The 19,096-nt window shown below is 42.4% G+C and overlaps 1 protein-coding gene across 50 annotated transcripts in view; it reads left to right on the forward strand.

Annotated features, from left to right (window-relative positions):
* The window catches only part of LMO7 (LIM domain 7), a 221,938-nt gene that overhangs the window by 199,584 nt on the left and 3,258 nt on the right, over positions 1-19,096 (forward strand). For 15 of the 50 annotated variants that reach the window (XM_021065682.2, XM_021065687.2, XM_084981951.1 and 12 more), the window contains 10 exons: positions 2,247-2,303; positions 4,237-4,262; positions 4,849-4,953; positions 5,553-5,645; positions 6,074-6,426; positions 7,615-7,680; positions 9,307-9,359; positions 12,541-12,754; positions 16,046-16,324; positions 18,824-18,932. In XM_021065682.2, the coding sequence (XP_020921341.2) occupies positions 2,247-2,303; positions 4,237-4,262; positions 4,849-4,953; positions 5,553-5,645; positions 6,074-6,426; positions 7,615-7,680; positions 9,307-9,359; positions 12,541-12,754; positions 16,046-16,324; positions 18,824-18,932 (1,355 nt within the window). The remainder of the gene's footprint in view (positions 1-2,246; positions 2,304-4,236; positions 4,263-4,848; positions 4,954-5,552; positions 5,646-6,073; positions 6,427-7,614; positions 7,681-9,306; positions 9,360-12,540; positions 12,755-16,045; positions 16,325-18,823; positions 18,933-19,096) is intronic. The other 35 variants (XM_021065690.2, XM_021065693.2, XM_084981955.1 and 32 more) reach the window with 3 other exon arrangements.

Below are 19,096 nucleotides of genomic sequence, written 5' to 3' on the forward strand. Positions count from 1 at the left end.
ACTGCAAACAAAGCTTTGGCAGCATGTCCAGGAGCTTTGAGTGCCCGTGTGTATAAACCAAATAAGAAAGACTGGTTTTCCTGAGGCCAGCAACGTGCTTGCTGTGGTGTGCAGGCAAAGGGAATCTTAGTAAAACGTGAAATAGTGGGAGCTCCCGTTGTGGCTCAGCGGATTAAGAACCTGACATAGTATCCTTGAGGATGCGGCTTCAATCCCTGGCCTTGCGCAGTGGGTAAAGGATCTGGTGTGGCCGCAAGCTGCAGTGTAGGTCATGGATGTGACTTGCACCCAGTGTTGCCATGGTGTACCTGTTGGCTGCAGCTCTGCTTCTGACCCCTAGCCCAGAAACTTGCATAGGCCGCCGGTGTGGACTTAACAAACAAAAGAAAAAGAAAAAAAAAAAAGGTGAAATAAGGAATGTGGTTTCCTTTCTCCCTCCATTGCTGTGAAAGGGACAAGCTTGGAAGCCGCTAGTAATAGGGAAATACCAATGACAGTAACAGTCATCAGCAAAAGGACCCATTTGTAATGAAAAACGAGACATAGCATCTAGAGAAACTTTGTGTTACGGAGTTATCACTCCCTTCCTCCTCCTGTCTATAAATAATTTAGCTACCACATGCTCTGTGATGTTGCCCAGTTATACAAAATAAATAAGAACAATCTGGTCCACACAACAGGGAAAGAGATACAAAGAAGAGGAAACTTCTCTTAGCATGAACCTAACTAGACTGTCCCGCACAGGGCTGGGTTTTTTCAGTGGTTTGGTGGCTTTGAATCTGCATCTGCCGGTTCCTAATACCTTATGTCAAAGTCAAACCAAGTTTATGAATTTTCCTTCCTTTATTATTTATTTTTGTATTTAATTTCTGATAGTTAGAAGTGACTGCATTTTTAAGATACATTTGATATTGCATTTTTTCTTTATCAAAAGAGTTTTAAGTGAACATGACATTTTTTTCTTTACGATGCTTTAATCTAAGATGTGCAAGTCCTGTTCTGTCAGTGACTCAAGCAGAGCACTTTGTAGTGACCGTGGGGTGATATGCAGCCCCTGTCAAATCTGAGCGTTTTTCTTTAGATAAATACCGACTAGTATCAAATAATAATGCGTTTACATTTTATGAATAAACTGACATATAATAATCATTCACTGTAATCTTGTGACAGATCTGTAGAAGTCTGAATATTTTTATTATCTGATTGAACTCTATTTGCTTTATTTAATTAATTTATTTGTTTTTTGCTTTTTGAGGGCTGCACCCACAACATGTGGAGGTTCCCAGGCTAGGGGTCTAATCAGAGCTACAGCTGCTGGCCTACACCACAGCCACAGCAATGCCAGATCCAAGCCACGTCTGTAACCTACACCACAGATGACAGCAACACCAGATCCTTAACCCACTGAGTGAGGCCAGGAATCGAACCCGCAACTTCATGGTTCCTGGTCGGATTCATTTCTGCTACACCATGATGGGAACTCCATTATTTTTCTTAGTGATGTATAGTTGATTAACAGTGTTGTGTTAGTTACAAGTGTATAGCACATTCAGTTATACACACACACACAGTTTTTCAGATACAAAATATTGTATATATTTCCCTGTGCTGTACAGTAGGTCCTTGTTGGTTATGTTTTTATATGTAGTGGCATGTATATGATCTCAAATTCCTGATCTATTTGCTCTATTTAAAGTTTGTGGCTCTAAGATCTTAGAGACTAGGACAAAATAGTCTAGTTAGAAAAACATTTTAATTTTAGAATTTATTCATAATCCTCTGGTGTTATTTATTTATTTTGTCCTCCTCCCCATTACTTTTAGTTCCTTTTTTACTTAGCATTCTTAGTTATAAACAGTTCTCCTAGTACTAGAAGAGATTTTGAATTGATTAACCTAAGCAAAAAAAAAAAAAAATTAATTTCCATTTCCCAAAAGCTGTATGATCTAGCACAGAAGATGGTACTTCTGCTTCTATGAACCTAGGATGCTATCTGCTAAAATTCATTAATCAAAATATTAGTTCCTTTTACTAATATGAATGTAGTATAGGCTACTAAAACTGTGTCCGTCTTTGTGCCTTGAAATAATCCCTATCGGCTGTCAGTTTTGTCACTTAAAAAATAATATTGCTACATATTGGAAAGCTGTATCAAGTATCATTTAGTTTTCCAGTGGTAAGAGATTAAAATGAATGACATGACTATTGATGTATTTATTTATTTATTTTTTTGTATTTTCAACTAGCTTCTGAACCTATTTCTTTGAAAAACTTAAAAAGGCGATCACAATTTTTTGAACAAGGTAAACTACCAAGCTAACAATTCATGTACTTTCATGGAATTGTTCACACTTTCCATTCTTTCCTGATGGTCTGTGGTGCTGGGCATGGAGCCTCTTCAGTTCAGCTGTCAGTATGATCAAGCAACATAACCCATTTCCATTCTTTCCCTAGGGTCATCCAGCTTTTCTTACAGTTCATGGGTCTACCTCTGTGGTAATGGGTCTTTGCGTGTCCCTTGTATACCTCTGAAGTTTTTTTTTTTTTTTTTTTTTTTTGGTTAATTAAAAAACATTGAGATGCTGTTTAAACACACACTTCTTGCCACTGGGTGACAGTAAGAAATGAGGAATTTCATTTATGCCTTACTGCTTCCTAAAAATTGCAAAATATGAGATTACACCAACATACAGTTGGCCAACTTTTAAAGAATCAAATTTGGGGTTATAAAAAATGCTCTTAATAAAGAGCAGAGCTGTTGATTGCCAGTGGGATGGTGGCTTTGCAGTCTTGATAGGACTGCTCTTTGGACGTTGAAGTAAATTAAGGGTAAATTTTGGTTGCATCTGTGAGTGCGTGCATTCGGAGATGCTCTATGTTGGTGTAGTTGGGCAGCGCTCCTTTACAACGCTCTGTGCACGTGGCATTTCCTCCACTTTCACGTTTGTTTAATGATCTGTCTCCTGAATGCAGTTTGAACTCTGTGTTTTGCGGTCAAGAACTTAAAAGTAATACCCAACATTTGAGATGCAACGGCACAGTCAGTGGGCAGAGTGCCGTTGTTGTCTAAAATGTTATTATTTCTTACTTTTAAGATTATCAAAAATCTTTACAAACTTGCCTTATGACATGATACTTAATGGATTGGTGCATTTGTGTTAGTCTCCTAGCGGTCTTCCTTTGGTGAATTAAGATCTCTTTTTGACCATAAATAGAAAGAGCTTAGCAGCTATGCATGTACAAGGGGCCTACTTGTGTCAGTATCCTTAGTGTTTTTAATGCTTTTTGTTATACTCCTGTTTTTCTATGGCAATTTACTCACAACCATATGGAACTTTTAGCTCAAACTGGCTAAAATAAAACAACTCCCTTTTCTTTCTCCATTCTAAGTTTCACTTACTTTTCTTCAGCAGGCTATTTTAGGGAAGAATATTTTCCTAAATCTCAAAGCATTTTTCTTAAAAATATGATTGTATACGTGAGTCATTTATTTGAAAGCTGAGGTTTCAGGAAAATAAAAAAAATAGTAAGATAGTATATTTTATGAAATTTGCTTACATGTTTATAATCATTGTGGAATCAGACACACAGAATTATGTAGCTCCCCCCAAGAAGAAAAAGAATAGCTCTCTGCCCCTAAGTTTACTCATGAAGTCTGAGCAACTGTGTTTCACATGCTAGGAGAGGGAAGGGAAATGTTTCTTGAACATGTTTGTTGGTGGCTTTTTTCAGAAAAGTGGCCCATTAGCAGTAAGACCTGAAAAATGTGACTTGCAGCTGTCACAGTGTAACTGAATAAGCAGCAAGTGAAAAATTTGGTTTGGTAGGTGGTGTAACATTCAAAATTCAGTTTTCTTCTCTATTAGGCCAAACTATGAGAATACTACCCACCCTGTTAATAAAAGACCCCTGAAACCCTTTAGAAACACACCAGTGACTCAGCTCAGCTTTAGCATCTAGAGCTGCGGTGTAGCTTTGACATCCACTGTTGCTCTTCTTTTTACTGACTCTCAGATTGGAAGATGAGTAACACACACATGAAGAGAGAAATCTGTTGTTTGGAAAAAACAAAAACAAACCAAAAAAAAAAAAAAAAAAACCCAACTGATGTCACTTAGTATACTGGCATAGAAACAGCTAGCGATCCAACTTCCTGAAAGGAATTATCTCACAGAAACGAAGACTTATATTGTACTTTTTTTTTTTTTCTTTCCTTATCCACGGACTGCAACATAGGAAGCTCCGATTCTGTGGTGCCTGATGTAAGTAGTATTCACTGAGTTTTGGAATAAACAGGGAAGCCTTGGTGGGACTGAATCAGCACTCAGTAGTATCACTTACTATGTATTTTAAGCTGCATAAGAGTTTATCCAGGAGTAGTCTTTCCAAGATGAAGAGACCTATTTTTTTAACTTGAAGTATGGTTCATTTACAATGTTGTGTTAGTTTCTGATGTACAGCAAAGCGGTTTAGTTGTACACATGTGTATTCTTTTTCATACTTTTTTCAATTATGGTTTATCACATACACCCTTGTGCTATATAGTAGGACCTTGTTATTAATCCATCCTATATATGAAAGTTTGTGTCTGCTGACCCCAAACTCCCCATCCAACCATCTCCAGCCCCCTCCCCCTTGGCAACCACAAGTCTCTTCTCTGAGTTTGTTAGGGTTTTGTAGATAAGTTCATTTGCGTAGGAGACCTATTTTGAAACATAAGGCCACCTCTTCTTCGGTGCAGCATGGGCCAAGGGTGGTTTGAATAATTTATTATGCAAAGCACTTCAGTAGGTGACTTAATGAAGTAACGTGTTCTTTGTTTGCACCTCTTCTCTTCTAACTGGGCAGCTTCCGGTCCCGACCATCAGTGCCCCGAGTCGCTGGGCATGGGATCCGGAGGAGGAGCGGAAGCGGCAGGAGCGGTGGCAGAAGGAGCAGGACCGCCTGCTGCAGGTAGAGCAGGGGAGTGCACCTCGGCGGGGACTAGGTCCCCTTTAACCGCTTTTCCTGCTCAGTAGATTGAGAAGCAACCTAAACAAAAATAATTAAAACAGCCAATAACCCCTAATTAACAAATCTCTTGATATGTTGCACTTTTTGTATGAAATAGTGACTTTTCCATTTTGAACGTTTTCAGATTATGTATTAGCCCCCCGTGTATCATTTCGGGGAGTTCGCAGCACTGTGGTTTTGTGGTTTTTCTTATGCATGAGGTGTGTAGAGATGTGCAAGGGCCTCCACCCACCACAGCTGTATGCTTGGTCCCTTGCAGAGATATTCAGTGGCCCTTCCTGTTAGCAAGGGGCTTCAGTAAATTACAGCTGTGGTAAAGGGTGGACGTGGATTCAGTTCTGAGTGTCTGCCAGTTCCCAAGTCTGCCCTTTAGCTTAAGATGTGCTATGTTCTACTTTAGGGATGCAGATCTGATGGGTTAAACCAATATCCTTGTTTTTAAAAACAGAAGTAAAGGGTAGAGCGAGCCGACCTGCGAACGAGAGATTGTTTAACATCATTAACCTATTAATTAACTAATATGCCATCTCGTCTTATAGGAGAAATATCAACGGGAGCAGGAGAAACTAAGGGAAGAGTGGCAGAGGGCTAAGCAGGAGGCTGAGAGAGAGAATTCCAAGTACTTGAACGAGGTAGTGTTGGACCACGCCCTCTTCTTCCTTCTCTACCTTGTTGTTGAAATTCTCTGTACCATGGAAGCACCGCATTTCTCTTGGTTTTTGTCACACTTTCACCTACATTCACCTTCGTAGCTCTTTGAACATACCGGGTGCTGGTTTGTCCGAATTTCGCTTTGATGATTCAGCCTTTCTCCTAGTTCCTCTCCCGTATCACTAAATAATTCTATCCCTCGGCCCTAAAGGCATCTTCCTCTTCTTGTTACAGCTCCACCACCCATGTGAGATGTTGGTAGTGATAAAACTCTTAAGATGTTTTCAAGTGGAACTCTGGGCGGACTTTGATCAGTATTGTTTTACACTGACTGTCGACATCTCTTTACCAGATGGTAAGAAATGCACACACAGATTTGGATGGATTTCTTTTCTCCCTGGTCCCATAGGAACTGATGGTCCTAAACTCAAACAGCATTTCTCTGGCCGCACGGGAGCCTGCCATTGCCACCCGGGGTGAGGAGTCCAAGTCCCGAGATAGGGAAGGAACCCGCACCGAAGAAGAGACGGGGCAGCAGCAGCAGGAGGAAGGAGCGAACGAGGACCAGGGAAAGACACTGCAGGAACAGCTCGCCCTTGAGAGGGAGAGGAAGCTGAAGGAGCAGCAGGATCAGGAAGAGCAGGAGCAGAAGCAGCGTCAGGCAGAAGCTGAGAAGCAGAAGCGCCAGGCGGAGGCTGAGGAGCAAATGCGCCAGACGGAGAGAGAGAGGGAAACATCCATCAAAATATACCAGTACAGAAGGTTGGTCCCCATGCCTAAAGGGCACATGTGATTTTTTTTTTTTTTTTTTCATTTGGCTTGGCTTAGCTGTATCCACTCCCCACCTCAGAGACACTTCATTGGTCCTCCAGCTCCCCACTGTCCCCCTCTACACAGGGGAACACAGGCAGACCGAAACCCTTGCCATTGTCATCTGGTCCCATCCCCTTCCTTCCTTGCTTAAAGGTCCCGTGGGGCTCTGTGTCACATTAGAACACCATCCAGAGTCTTACCATGACCCTGATGGTGTGGATGAGCTGAGTCTCCTCCACCTTCTGGTCTACCCAGCTGCCTACCACCCTTCCCCTCACCTGGCCACTCAGTTACACTGGGCTTCTTTGTCTTTCTTGAAAATGTCCAACTCCATCTGCCCTGAGACTCTTGCATTTTCTAATCCCTTATACCTGGCGAAGTCTTCCCTCACATGTCTGTAAGGCTAACTCATTTTCTTTAAGTCTCTGCTCGAATGTCACCTTCTCAAACCTTCCAGAATGTCTGAATTGAAATACACGCTTCTTCCCTACCTCTTCTCTCCAGGATGCACTTCCCTGCTGTACCTTTGGCATTTATTTGCTTGTCCGTTAACCTGACTGTTCCACTAAAATGTATTATGAGGCAATAATTTTGTCTTGTTTACTTCAGTAGCCCAGCCCTGGAATAGTACTAGAACATAGCAGGCACTCAGTGTACGTCTGTGGAATGAATGAATGGCAGATGTCTCTTGGTGGTCGTGATTTTGTCTTCTGCGGGGATAGATTGAAATTCTTCTGTTTTGTTTAGTTGTCAACCCAGAGATCTTCTCATAAAAGAGGCTAGAATAACAATGTTTTAATATCCTTTATATCTTTTTTTTTTGGCTTTTGAGGGCTGCACCCTTGGCATATGGAAGCTCCCAGGCTAGGGGTTGAATCAGAGCTACAGCTGTCGGCCTATGCCACAGCCACGGCAACACGGGATCCGAGCCTTGTCTGTGACCTACACCACAACTCATGGCAACGCCAGATCTTCAACCCACTGAGCGAGGCCAGGTCTCAAACCTGCAAACTCATGGTTACCAGTTGGATTCATTTCCACTGTGCCACAATGGGAATTTCTAATATCCATTTCTTAAAACTCCAGGAAGACATTAAAATCTAATATTTTGACCACAAACTTTTCCCATTTTTTTAGGCCTGTTGATTCCTATGATATACCAAAGAGAGAAGAAGAATCTTCAGGTTTGCTTCCTAGTGACAGGTATGTAGAACTTTAATTGTAATTTGGTTGGAGTAACTGGCTTCCGATGGATATTTGGGGGATATTTGGGGGCTTGCCTAGATATTCAGATACCTGAAAATTTATGATGTCTTAAAATTTCCCCAAACATTAAATTTAATGTTTAATTTAAAAATGTGTCGCACTTTTGAAATCACCGAGGACTTATCCAGTGTTTGACCATTAATTTTTGTTTCCACAGCTAAAATTTCTTGTTTTGGAAGTTTGCCTTAGACATAAGGAAAGACTCATCTCTACAGGCAATCAGGATGATGGAATAGGGCTCAGAGTAGAAGGGGAGAAGAAAAGGAGTGGACAGAAAGGTAGTAATGGGCTGACATTAAGCTAGAAAAATGTGTAGTAGTGGATGACCCTATTTATAATGAATGCTTCCGGGTAACTGTAGATCATCGAAATGTGCATCTCTCTTTTTTAAAGATATGCATTTATTTATATATTTAAAAAAGCTTTATTTATGTAACTCATTACCTTGAGAAAATAGATTGCCAGGAAAGGAACCCTTTTTTTTTTTTTTTTTTTTTGCTTTTTAGGGCCGCACGTGCAGCATACAGAGGTTCCCAGGTTAGGGGTCGAATTGGAGCTCCAGCTGCCAGCCACAGCCACAGCCACAGCAATGCCAGATCCGAGCCGTGTCTGCGACCTACACCACAGCTCACGGCAACACCAGATCCTTGACCCAGTGAGCAAGGTCAGGGATCCAACCCACAACCTCATGGTTTCTAGTTGGGTTCATTTCCGCTGCACCATGACAGGAATGCCTGAGGAGAGGAAACTTAAGGAATCCTGGAAAAACACTGTGAGGCAGTTGTGATAAAGCATGCCCTAGAGGCATTAAGGAGTGTAGCTAGACATCATGCATTAAACGTATTTTCTTCTGTGTTCATACAAATGAAACCATTCATGAGTGTTGCTAACAGTTGTGACATATGTATAAAACATAATTATAGGTTGTATTGGTGTATTATATATGTTGTCTGCATGATAATGTATATTATTATTATTATTATTCATGATCATCCCTAATATTTGAAGTTATCGTGCCTAGTAAAGCGAGAATGAGACCAGCATGTGTTGATATATAGACCTAAGGTTTATCTTACACAGTCAGGCCTTTTCAGCAGTCGCCTACGCCCGTGTGCTCCCGGCTTTCTCTGGTGTGCTAGGATGGCATTTGGTGCCCCCAAAGTTGACTTCTTGGCCCTCGACAGCATGATGGAAGTGTTGACAGACTGATGTTAGGTGGTTCTGATGACAGATGCTTTGTTCAGCCTGGTAAGACTGAGATCTGGAAGAGGAGAGAATTAAAGTATGCAGGTTGGTGAGAAATCCTAGGCTTTAACCATTAACAAACTGGAGAGGATTTTGATATACTTTTGTTTCTAGCATCAAGCGCTTCACTTTTTAGAGACGCCACTGTTCTCTGCTGGTTTGTGCAAGATGAAGAAGTCCTTGGTATGAAAGTAAATATGGCTCTCAGCAGACATGGGAAATCAATCAACTGCTTTCAAAAGTAATCTTTTTGGTGTTCTTCACAGATATGAAAAGGACGTTCTTAATGAGATGTATGTGATGTGTTCTGTGTTTTAGGAATAAGTCCAGATCCACCACTGAGCTGGATGATTACCCTGCAAATAAAAATGGTAATTGGATTTTTTTTCAAAATTCTTCAGCACGATTACTTAGTTATGTTATCACACCCTAGGATCGGTATTTTAAGGTCAAGATATTTCAGGTTCATTAAGATTGCATAATTAAAATACTATGGATTTTTAGCATTTGGGTATAAGAGCACAATTATCTTGTGCTTATTTTGGCTTTACTTTAGACGGAGGGAGTACTAAGAGATTAAAGTGGTTATAAATAGCTAAGGAAATATGTGGAACTTTTGCAAAGTGGTGCTGATACCATTTTGTACAGCAGATCTCATCTTGCCACCAATGAATCTGGATGGAAAATTTTCCTGTACCAGGGACATGGCGCATAAACCTGAAATTACATATAAACCTGAAATTGTACTTTTAAATGACAGATTGTCAAATTCAAAATGACAGTGATTTCACTAACTTGGCAAAAATAGTTTGGAACCTGGCCTTTTTCTTTTTTTAATTTTTGAAGGACTTTTATTTTTTCCATTATAGTTGGTTGATGGTGTTCTGTCAATTTCTACTCCACAGCAAAGTGACTTGGTCATACATACATGCGTATATGTAATTTTTCTCACATTATCCTCCACCATGTTCCATCACAAGTGACTAGGTATAGTTCCCTGTGCCAGACTGCAGACTCTCCTTACTTATTCACTCCAAATGTGGTAGTTTGCTTCTGTTAAGCCGAGATTCCCAGTCCATCCCACTCCCTCCCCCTCCCCCTTGGCAACCACAAGTCTGTTTTCCATGTCCATGAATTTCTTTTCTACGGACAGATTCATTTGTGCCATATATTAAATTTCAGATATAGGTGATATCATAGGGTTTTTTTTTGTTTGTTTGTTTGTTTTTTTAGTATAAAGTCTATTTCTAGGAGCGTATGTAACTAAAGTTATATAACTAAGAAAAAAATAATCGAAATACCATTTTAGACAGGGTTTGCACACCAGGCTTTGGGGAAGCAGGGTGCTGGTTGGTTATATAAGTGAACGAAGGTCCAGGTGAGGATTGGGTGAACTTGGCAGATGGCCAGCACCCCCCAACCCCAGCCCCAGCCTGTCACGGCCCTGTGGGAAGATGCAAATCTACGATTGGCACCTCTTTCTGTTGTAAGATAGAAGTTAAAAAGGTCTGGATTTTTATGTTCTCTTTTAAGTGTTTGACCAGAAATTTTAAAAATTTTGCAACCCTTTCTCTGTGAGGTGAACAATATCCATAGGTCCCAGTGGTCTGATGGCAGCTAGTTTATAACCTCTGGGTAAAGCTTGTAGAATTTATAGTTTCTAATTAGTTCTATGATCATTCCTTTTCTCTTAACACAGAAGACCTTCCGTTATCTGGTCCTGGTTTAACTTTTCAGCCCTATTTTGCTGTTTCCCCCATTAGGAACCCTTCACTGTAACCAAATTGTTCTCTCTCTGTTTCCAACTTATCAGAAGCTCTGTGATCTAGTCCCTGCTGGTCTTAGCTGTTTGGATTTCCAGTGTCTTCTCCCCTGAACTTGTCCCTAAGCCAGTGTTAAAATTTGGCTGGCTCAGTGGAGTAAGAACCTGACATAGTGTCCATGAGGATGCGTGTTCAATCTGGCCTTGCTCAGTGAGCTTGGATCTGGCATTGCTGTGGCTGTGGTGTAGGCTGGCAACTGCAGCTCCAATTGAACCCCTATCCTGGTAACGTCTGTTTGCCACAGTTGTGGCCATAAAAAGGAAAAAAAATTTTTTAAGTACTTCGGTCTGCCATGAAACATTTTTAACCTGCAGTGATCATCTTCTTTCTTGAACTTAAACACATGACCTGTTAATAATAGCAAGTGTGGCTCTCTGAAATAGTCTTGTTACGATTTGTGGCTTGTGCTATTAATCTGGTTTTTTTTTTTTTTTTGTATGTCTGTTTTCTCCACTTGACTGACTGTAAGTCCCTGAATAGCAGACAGTGGACATTATTAAATATTTTGTTGAAAACTTGATTATGCTAGTGAGGCATCTAAAAAATAGGGAACATTTTATTGAAAATCTGACCAAATTGATAAGCTGTGTGTATACATCATTGTAAACATAGGTATGTAGAAGAAACTTTTGGTGGCCTTGTTTGTTGCTTACTGGAAGATAAACTAAGGCAGGATGAATTTGGAAAGAATGGCAATAGCAGTGTATCTAGAGAGCAAAAAAAAAAAAAAAAAAGAAAGAAAGAAAAGAAAAAAAGAAAACTCTTAGAGGAAAGTTCCTAATCCAAATTAAGATGGGGAGGATACTTCCAAGTTCTGGATGTTTTACCCAAGTCAGAAATTAATCAGCAGACCCAGGGAGACAGATCCTTCAAGATAAAACCTGACTTAGTTGTCGTTCCTAAATTCAGCCTTCAAATTATAGCTCTGTCAGTTCCTTAGAGGAGATACAAATCTGATAACATTCCTTGATTGTCATTTTGCTTACTTGGCTGTTTTTCAGTTTCACAAAAGCCATTTTGGTGGTTGCCTGTGCTCTCATTCCTACGATTTGGTCATGACTTATTCCATGATTTACACCATGAAAACTCGAGCTGTGTCAGCTAGGGAAGCATTCATTTATGTCTTCACTCTCCCCCCAGGAGGCGTGTACATTTTTTGAAAGAATAGAGCTTCCCGTTCCCTTGCAGAGCTGTCACAGCAAGCATTCAATGAGCAGGGGCTTAATTGATTTTAATTTAGGAAGGAAAGTAATAGTGGAAGAGAAACTATTTCTAGATGAGCATTTTGTAATTTAATATCCCTGAAATCAAGGCTGGTTGTTTCCTTTTTAGGCAGCCTCCTTAGTTTTCCTGAGTGCGTCCCCTGGTATGCCTCTGGGTGTGCATCTGGAATTTCCAGGAACAGGAGATGATTATTTTGTGTCCTAGGCAGCAGTCTGATTAAGAATTGATAATGTTTGACATATGTGCCCAATGTCACATTTTTATTTTTATTTTTGACCATGCCTGTGGCATGTGGAAGTTCCCAGGCCGGGGACCAAGCCTGCGCCACAACAGCAGCCCAAGCAGTGTCAGTCACAGCATTGACAATGCCAGATCCTTAACCCCCTGCACCACAAGGGAACTCCCCCAATGTCACATTTTTTTTTCTGCTTCACTGTATTTGGAGATTTATCCACTATCCCTTTTTTCATTGCTAATCCTGGAGTTTTTGATGTTTTTAATTTAGGAAGCAGTAGATATTTAGAGAGAATTGGGAGCAATAGCTCGTCACAGAAGAGCTCCAAGAAGGAACAAGCCCCGTCGGGAGCGGAGCTGGAGAGACAGCAAATCCTTCAGGAAATGAGGAAGAGAACATCCCTTTACGATGACAACAGCTGGATCCGACAGCGCAGTTCCAGCATAAATAAAGAGCCCATTTGTCTGCCTGGGATTATGAGAAGGTACGAGACATCTTTGGAATAATTTCCTCTTCTGCACTGTGAGGCAGTTACTGAATTTCTAGACATGCCGATGTTTTGGACAGAAGAGGTGTCATCATTTCTTATTCATGATTTAGTGGGGAAAAGGAGCACATGTCATCAGGCCCATGGCGTGGAGCACTGATTAGTGGCCAGCCCCTGCCAGGCGCTTTGTCTACATCATCTCACTTAACTTGGGAGGAATGTCTTGAGGCAGGGATAGCAGTTCTGTTTTTCCATGCAGAGAAGCTGTGGCTCCAGCAAGGAATGCACTTGGACAAAACACGTGGCTACTAGGTTGCCAGGCTGCACATGGAACTCTGATGTGAGATGCAGGCACTTCAATAATTTATGCAGCGGAGTGTTTCCTTAGATGCTGAGCTTAAAAAAAAAAAATTAAACCTCAGTTTGTAATGAGATAGTGGTTAGATTGGAATCATGAACATTTCACAAAGGTGGAAACCTACTTTTTGTAATTTTAAGGAAAATATAGAGATAAAAGTTGATTGGAGATGAGAGGATGAGTGAAACAGATGTATCTTGGGTAAGAGAATATGGAAGCTACTTTTATTGAGTATGTCCACAACTGACAAACTGAGGAAAATTATTGGCAACATATGACAAAGAGGGAATTATCTCAGTGTAAAAATAGCTCTTGTAAATCACTAAATGCATCCTGACAACTTTAGCGAAAAAAGAGATATGAACAGATAGTTTGTAGAGAAAAAAACAAAGTCAGTAAGCATATAACAGATCAACACTACCCCTAAAACAACAGTGGTATACCTTGCGTAGGGGTGTTGTTGATAGTTAAATGGCTAATTAAATCTAGTGTTGACTAGTAGTGACTATTGTATAAGGCAACAGGAATTCTTATTCCCAACTGCATGGGAAGGTTTTTTTAGGATTTATTAAGCAAAAGTTTTTGCCTATACCCTGTGAGCAGTTTCATTTCTGGCATTTTATCTCCTGGGTATATCTGGATATGTATGCAAAGACTGTCTTAAAGGATGTACACTTAAATGGTATTGACAATAGCAAAAGAGGGAAATGGAGTATCTCCTAAAAAGAGTGTACTTAGCGCTCGTTAAATAAAGGCGGCACTCTGATAAATAGCATACTCTACAACTATTAAAGCGTTAAAGAGACATTGCTGTTACCGTCGCAACCATTAGTGGGTTAAAGGAATTCATTACACTCACAATTCTGAGGGTTGGCTGGGCAGTTCTTTGCACGGTATTGGTTGTGGCACTTGGGGCCACTAGAGTCATTTAGAGCTAGGGTGGGCACATGTTTTTGTATGCAGGACCAGATGGTAAATACTTTAGGCTTTGTGAGCCACATACACCCCTATCACGTATTTTTTGGCTGTTGTTTTTCATGACCGTTTGACAATGTAAAATACCCTTAGCTCATGCCGTGTTCCTATCCTGGTAGTGGGCTGGAACTGGCTGACCCCGATGTAGATCCTCCACTGAGAGCTGAGCTGGAGCTGTGGGTTGGGAGCTGCTCTTTCTTCTCCAAAGAGCTCTCGCCACAGGGCTGCATGGGCTGCCTCATGCCACGGCGCCTGGATCCAGAGAGGAAACCTTGCAAGAGGCATAAGCCCTAATGGGCAAAGGCTCATCTACCCTCCAGTTGTATCACGTTTGCTAATGTCCCACTGACCAACAGGTCACATAGCCAAGCTCAGAATCAGTAGGAGGGGGCCACGCAAAGGTATGGATACCAGGAAGGTGATCCACTAGGGCCCACCAAAGTATCATCTGTCACCTTAACTGACATGAAGAAAGTTCTGAGAAAATAGGTATTACATGGAATATAAAGCAAGTTAGGAAGAACATGTGTTATAGAATAATCCCATTTGTTTGCGAATGTTAAACGCATGAACATATGTTACAGCTGTATATAAACATGGCTATAGGTACATATATACATTTGTATATATATGTCAATAAGTGCTTGCCTATGTGAGAAAAAGTCTAGAAGGATGCACAAGTTAGCAGTGGTCCCCTCTGGGGATTAGGGCAGGTAAATTAGAAGTGAAAGAAGGGGAAGCCTTACTCTTCCCTCATGTCCTGCTCTGTGACGTAGGTCTGTCCCATTATGGTGATGTGGTACTTTTCTAATTTGAAAAAAACCCCGCCCATTTCAAACTTGGGATAAGAGAGAAAGTTTTAAAAGTGATAACATCAAAATTGACAAGGTCAGAAAGAAAACTCTCTTAATCTGGAGTCTGTCTTTGTAGATCAGAATTAATGTTAAGTACATTATTATTATTATTATTATTTTTTTGTCTTTTTGGGGCCTCACCTGCAGCATATGGAAGTTCCCAGGCTAGGGGTCAGAATCAGAGCTGCAACTGCCAGCCTACACCATAGCCACAGCAACACCAGATCTGAGCCGTGTTTGCGACCTACACTCCAGCTCAAGGCAGTGCTGGATCCTTAGCCCACCGAGCCAGACCAGGGGTCAAATCTGTGTCCTCATGGATACCAGTTAGGTTCGTTACCACTGAGCCACAAGGGGAGCGCCCATAACTTCGTTTAAGAGAGGTTTTCCAAGTGTTTTATTTAAATCAGTTAGTGAGCCCAATCCTATTTTAAACACATATTCCATTGAAGAGAAGTGGCTGGCACACGCTTCTCCACTGCGGACATTAGACCGTTGTTTGGTTTCAGAGTTTTGGGTGGTGAGTGAACGAGGGCTGCATGGTGGGAATGACCTGGTGACTTTAGAATCAGGGAGACTTTGGTTTGCAGGCATTTCCCCCACTGATCAGCCTCTTCTTACTACGGACAAGTTAACTTCTGTGAGATCTAAAAAAAAATTGTGTTTTGTGTTGTGAAGATGAAGTAAACTTAATTTTTGTGTCAGTGTTTCCTCTTAATACCTGACATATGTAAGTGCCTATGAAAAGGTGTTTTTTCCTGTGGGTTTTAAACGTGAGGATTGATAGATCCAAGCAGTTGAAGATTTAAAGGATGCCTGTATGTGTCCTTTGCCTTAGCATTCTATTTTTAAAATATTTTTTATAATATTTTCCTTTCCACTTTGGTATTCTTGTAGTCTGAGCAGCAAGTAAATGAAAATAAATGAAAGGTAACTGAATATGAAAAGGGAGTTTAGTCGTTCAAGGTCATGCGATGTGTAACTGGACTTGCATTCATACCTGCTTCGGTGAAATATGTCACACAGATACTTCAGTGGCTGTAACAGTGCATTTCTAGCTGGATGTGCGATGGAACTTGATGGCTCCTCTCTGTGTTTCAGAGGCGAATCTCTAGATAACCTGGATTCCCCAAGAACCAATTCTTGGCGACAGTCCCCTTGGCTCAATCAGCCTTCCGGGGTCTATGCTTCCTCCTCTGTCCAAGACTTCAGTCGCCCCCCTCCTCAGCTGCTGTCCACGTCAAACCGAGCCTACATGCGAAGCCCATCCTCCAGCATCCCCCCGCCTTCAGCCGGTTCTGTGAAGACCACCTCGCCCTCTCCTACACCACGCGGCCATCCCCCCGCGGCTCCGCAGCCAGGCTCCCAGCCGCGCAGCAGGTCAGGCCCTTTGCGGTTTCCCTCTTCTTTCCTTAGTCTCAGGGGGTGTTTCTGCGTCAAAAATTGCCCAAGATCGTGTCCAAGCTTTCCAGTGAAAAAGAAGAACCTTTTCGAATGTATCATATTCAGTGTTCCTTTACCAAATCAATTTAGAAGGCTTCCTTAAACCTTCCCAGGCCAACCCAAGACCATTTACAGATGTCTTCTGAAGCCATTGGAGGCCTTTAAAATGTTCACTTTGTGGCCACTGTCTCATTTGCAGGGGTTTGTGGTCAGGGTCTTAGACACAGTGGGGGCATGAAGAGTGCTGAATCAGGAAAATACACGGCAGCTCATGAAGGCATGACAAATTGAGGAGCAAAAGCAGTATTGTAAAATGTTTGACTGTGTTAATGAGACTATAATATAAACTCCTTTTATAGGAATTGAGTGTAAAGGAAAAGTACGATAACCAAGCCCGCATGGTCTGAACAAGCTGGATTTAAAAACAAACAACCAAAAAACCTTAAGTTAGATTTTGCTCTTTGGGTTTTTGATTTCCAGAACTATGGCTTGTCTCTTGTCTGGTTTGTCAGCATCTTGCTCAGATTACATGAACCGAATTCTGCAGGCCATCTGCTGTGGGACGGTGTGAGGGTCGTGATGGTGGGTTTCGACGACTTGCCTTTTGATATGGGCTGAAGCTCAAATATCAACAGCTGTTGGGTTTTAGGTCTGGGTAGCTTCTACACAGATCAGTGGGGTTTCAGGAGGCCACAAACAGCAGGATTTCTGTTGAGACCAGAAGGGACTTCTACTGGCTTCTACTAGTTTTCATCGCCAATGAGATACTGAAAAGTAGAAACACAGTGATTAATATTGGGATTTTTTTTTTTTTTAAAGCTATCAACGAGCAGAAACACAATGATTAATACTGGGAATTTTTTTTCTTTTTTCTTTTTAGGGCTGCACCTGCGGCATATGGACGTTCCCCTGCTAGGGGTCTAACTGGAGCTACGGGCGGCTGGCCTACGCCGCAGCCACGGCAACGCGGGATACTAGCCACGTCTGCCACCTACCTTACAACTCGTGGCAACACCGGGTCCTTATCCCACTGAGCGGGGCCAGGGATACAACCTGCATCCTCGTGGAAGCTAGTTGGATTTGTTTCCATTGCACCCCAACTGGAACTCCCTGGGAATGTTGTTAAAGCTCGAAACTGAGGGATTTTGTTAAGAGAAGATATTTTATTTTATTTTATTTATTTATTTATTTTGTCTTTTTGCCATTTCTTGGGCCGCTCCCGCGGCATATGGAGGTTCCCAGGCTAGGGGTCTAATCAGAGCTCTACCGCCGGCCTACTCCACAGCCACAGCAACGCAGGATCCGAGGCCGCGTCTTCAACCTACACCACAGCTCACGGCAACGCCGGATCCTCAACCTACTGAGCAAGGCCAGGGATCGAACCTGCAACCTCATGGTTCCTAGTCAGATTCGTTAACCACTGAGCCATGTCGGGAACTCCATCCAAGAGAAGATATTTTATATCCAGTCCCCATGGTACTTGTACCAGGATTCATAATGTGTGTATCAGGGAGCTTGAACTGGGAGAAGGGAGGAGGATGGATGGTAAATCTGGGGGGAAGATGAGGGCCACAGAGTAGGGGGAAGGCGGAGGAGAGAGTACCTGTCTCCTTACTGAGAACCCCGCCCTCAGAAGGCAGAAAGGGGATGGGGCTTTTCTGCCCTCTTCAGGGTCTGTCTAGAGCATGCGATGCTCTCTCCTGAGACACTCCACAGCTCTGCCCTCTCCAGCATCCCTGACGTGCTCCGTGGGTCCCGAGGGAGCCAGAGATAAGACACAGCCTTCACCTTCCCACCTGGGAGAGGAGATAAGACTTGTAAACAAAGGAAAGGAGAACTCGCCATACCTGTCTCGATGGCAGCTGTCGGGCAGTTTTCATGTCCTTCTCCCCAGAGTCAGCCAGCGGCACAGCCCGGGAAGCACGGATGCTTCCGTTGAACTCGAATACTGGGGGAGGGAGAAAGAGGGCTGTTGGGAAGAAGGGAGAATAAGCCGGAGATGGTAGCCTGAAGAGACTCGCCATGCCTCTCGGAAGAGGTTGAGGCTGCTCTTTTCATGCTCTGCGGGGCAGAATGATGTGATTCAGGTTGTGCTTCCGAGGGTTTATCTGGCCAGAAGATGTTGGCTGGATTAGAGAGGAGGAGACTTTTGCTGAGCACGGATGGGGTCTCAGGGGAATATCGCCATCAAGTGCCGGATGGACTAAGTACATGGACATCGACCCTTTATGTGACTAGGTTTCAAGGGTTTCAGAGCCTCGGGGAGATCCTTCCAGGTACAGTCTAATCAGGGCACACTTTGCCCAATGACAGCTTTCTCCACAGATACAGACAGACTCCCGTAAATTCTTATGTTAATACCAGAGCATGATTTTTAAATAAGAACCTTGAGGTACGCGGATCAAAGCCTCCCTTCCATTCTCGTTCTGCGTCTAGGTCGGTCAGTGGGAAGCGCGTGTGCTCCTACTGTAATAACATTCTGGGCAAAGGAGCTGCCATGATCATCGAGTCCCTGGGTCTTTGTTATCATTTACATTGTTTCAAGGTGAGACTGAGCCACGCAGCCTGCAGGCCCGCACCGCTTTGCTGGGAGAGCGCATGGCTGCTTTGAGCGCTGGGTATGGATGTGCCACTAACAAGCTAGGAGCTGCCTTTGTCGTCGGTCTGTGCTGCACTTTGAATCACAAATTGCCTGCCCCTGCTCCTGCA

The sequence above is a fragment of the Sus scrofa genome, chromosome 11 (assembly GCF_054392235.1).
Source record: "Sus scrofa isolate SSC_HxYL_T2T_F1_AM1 chromosome 11, Sscrofa_HxYL_maternal_Yorkshire_Landrace_v2.0, whole genome shotgun sequence".
Taxonomy (NCBI): Eukaryota; Metazoa; Chordata; class Mammalia; order Artiodactyla; family Suidae; genus Sus; species Sus scrofa.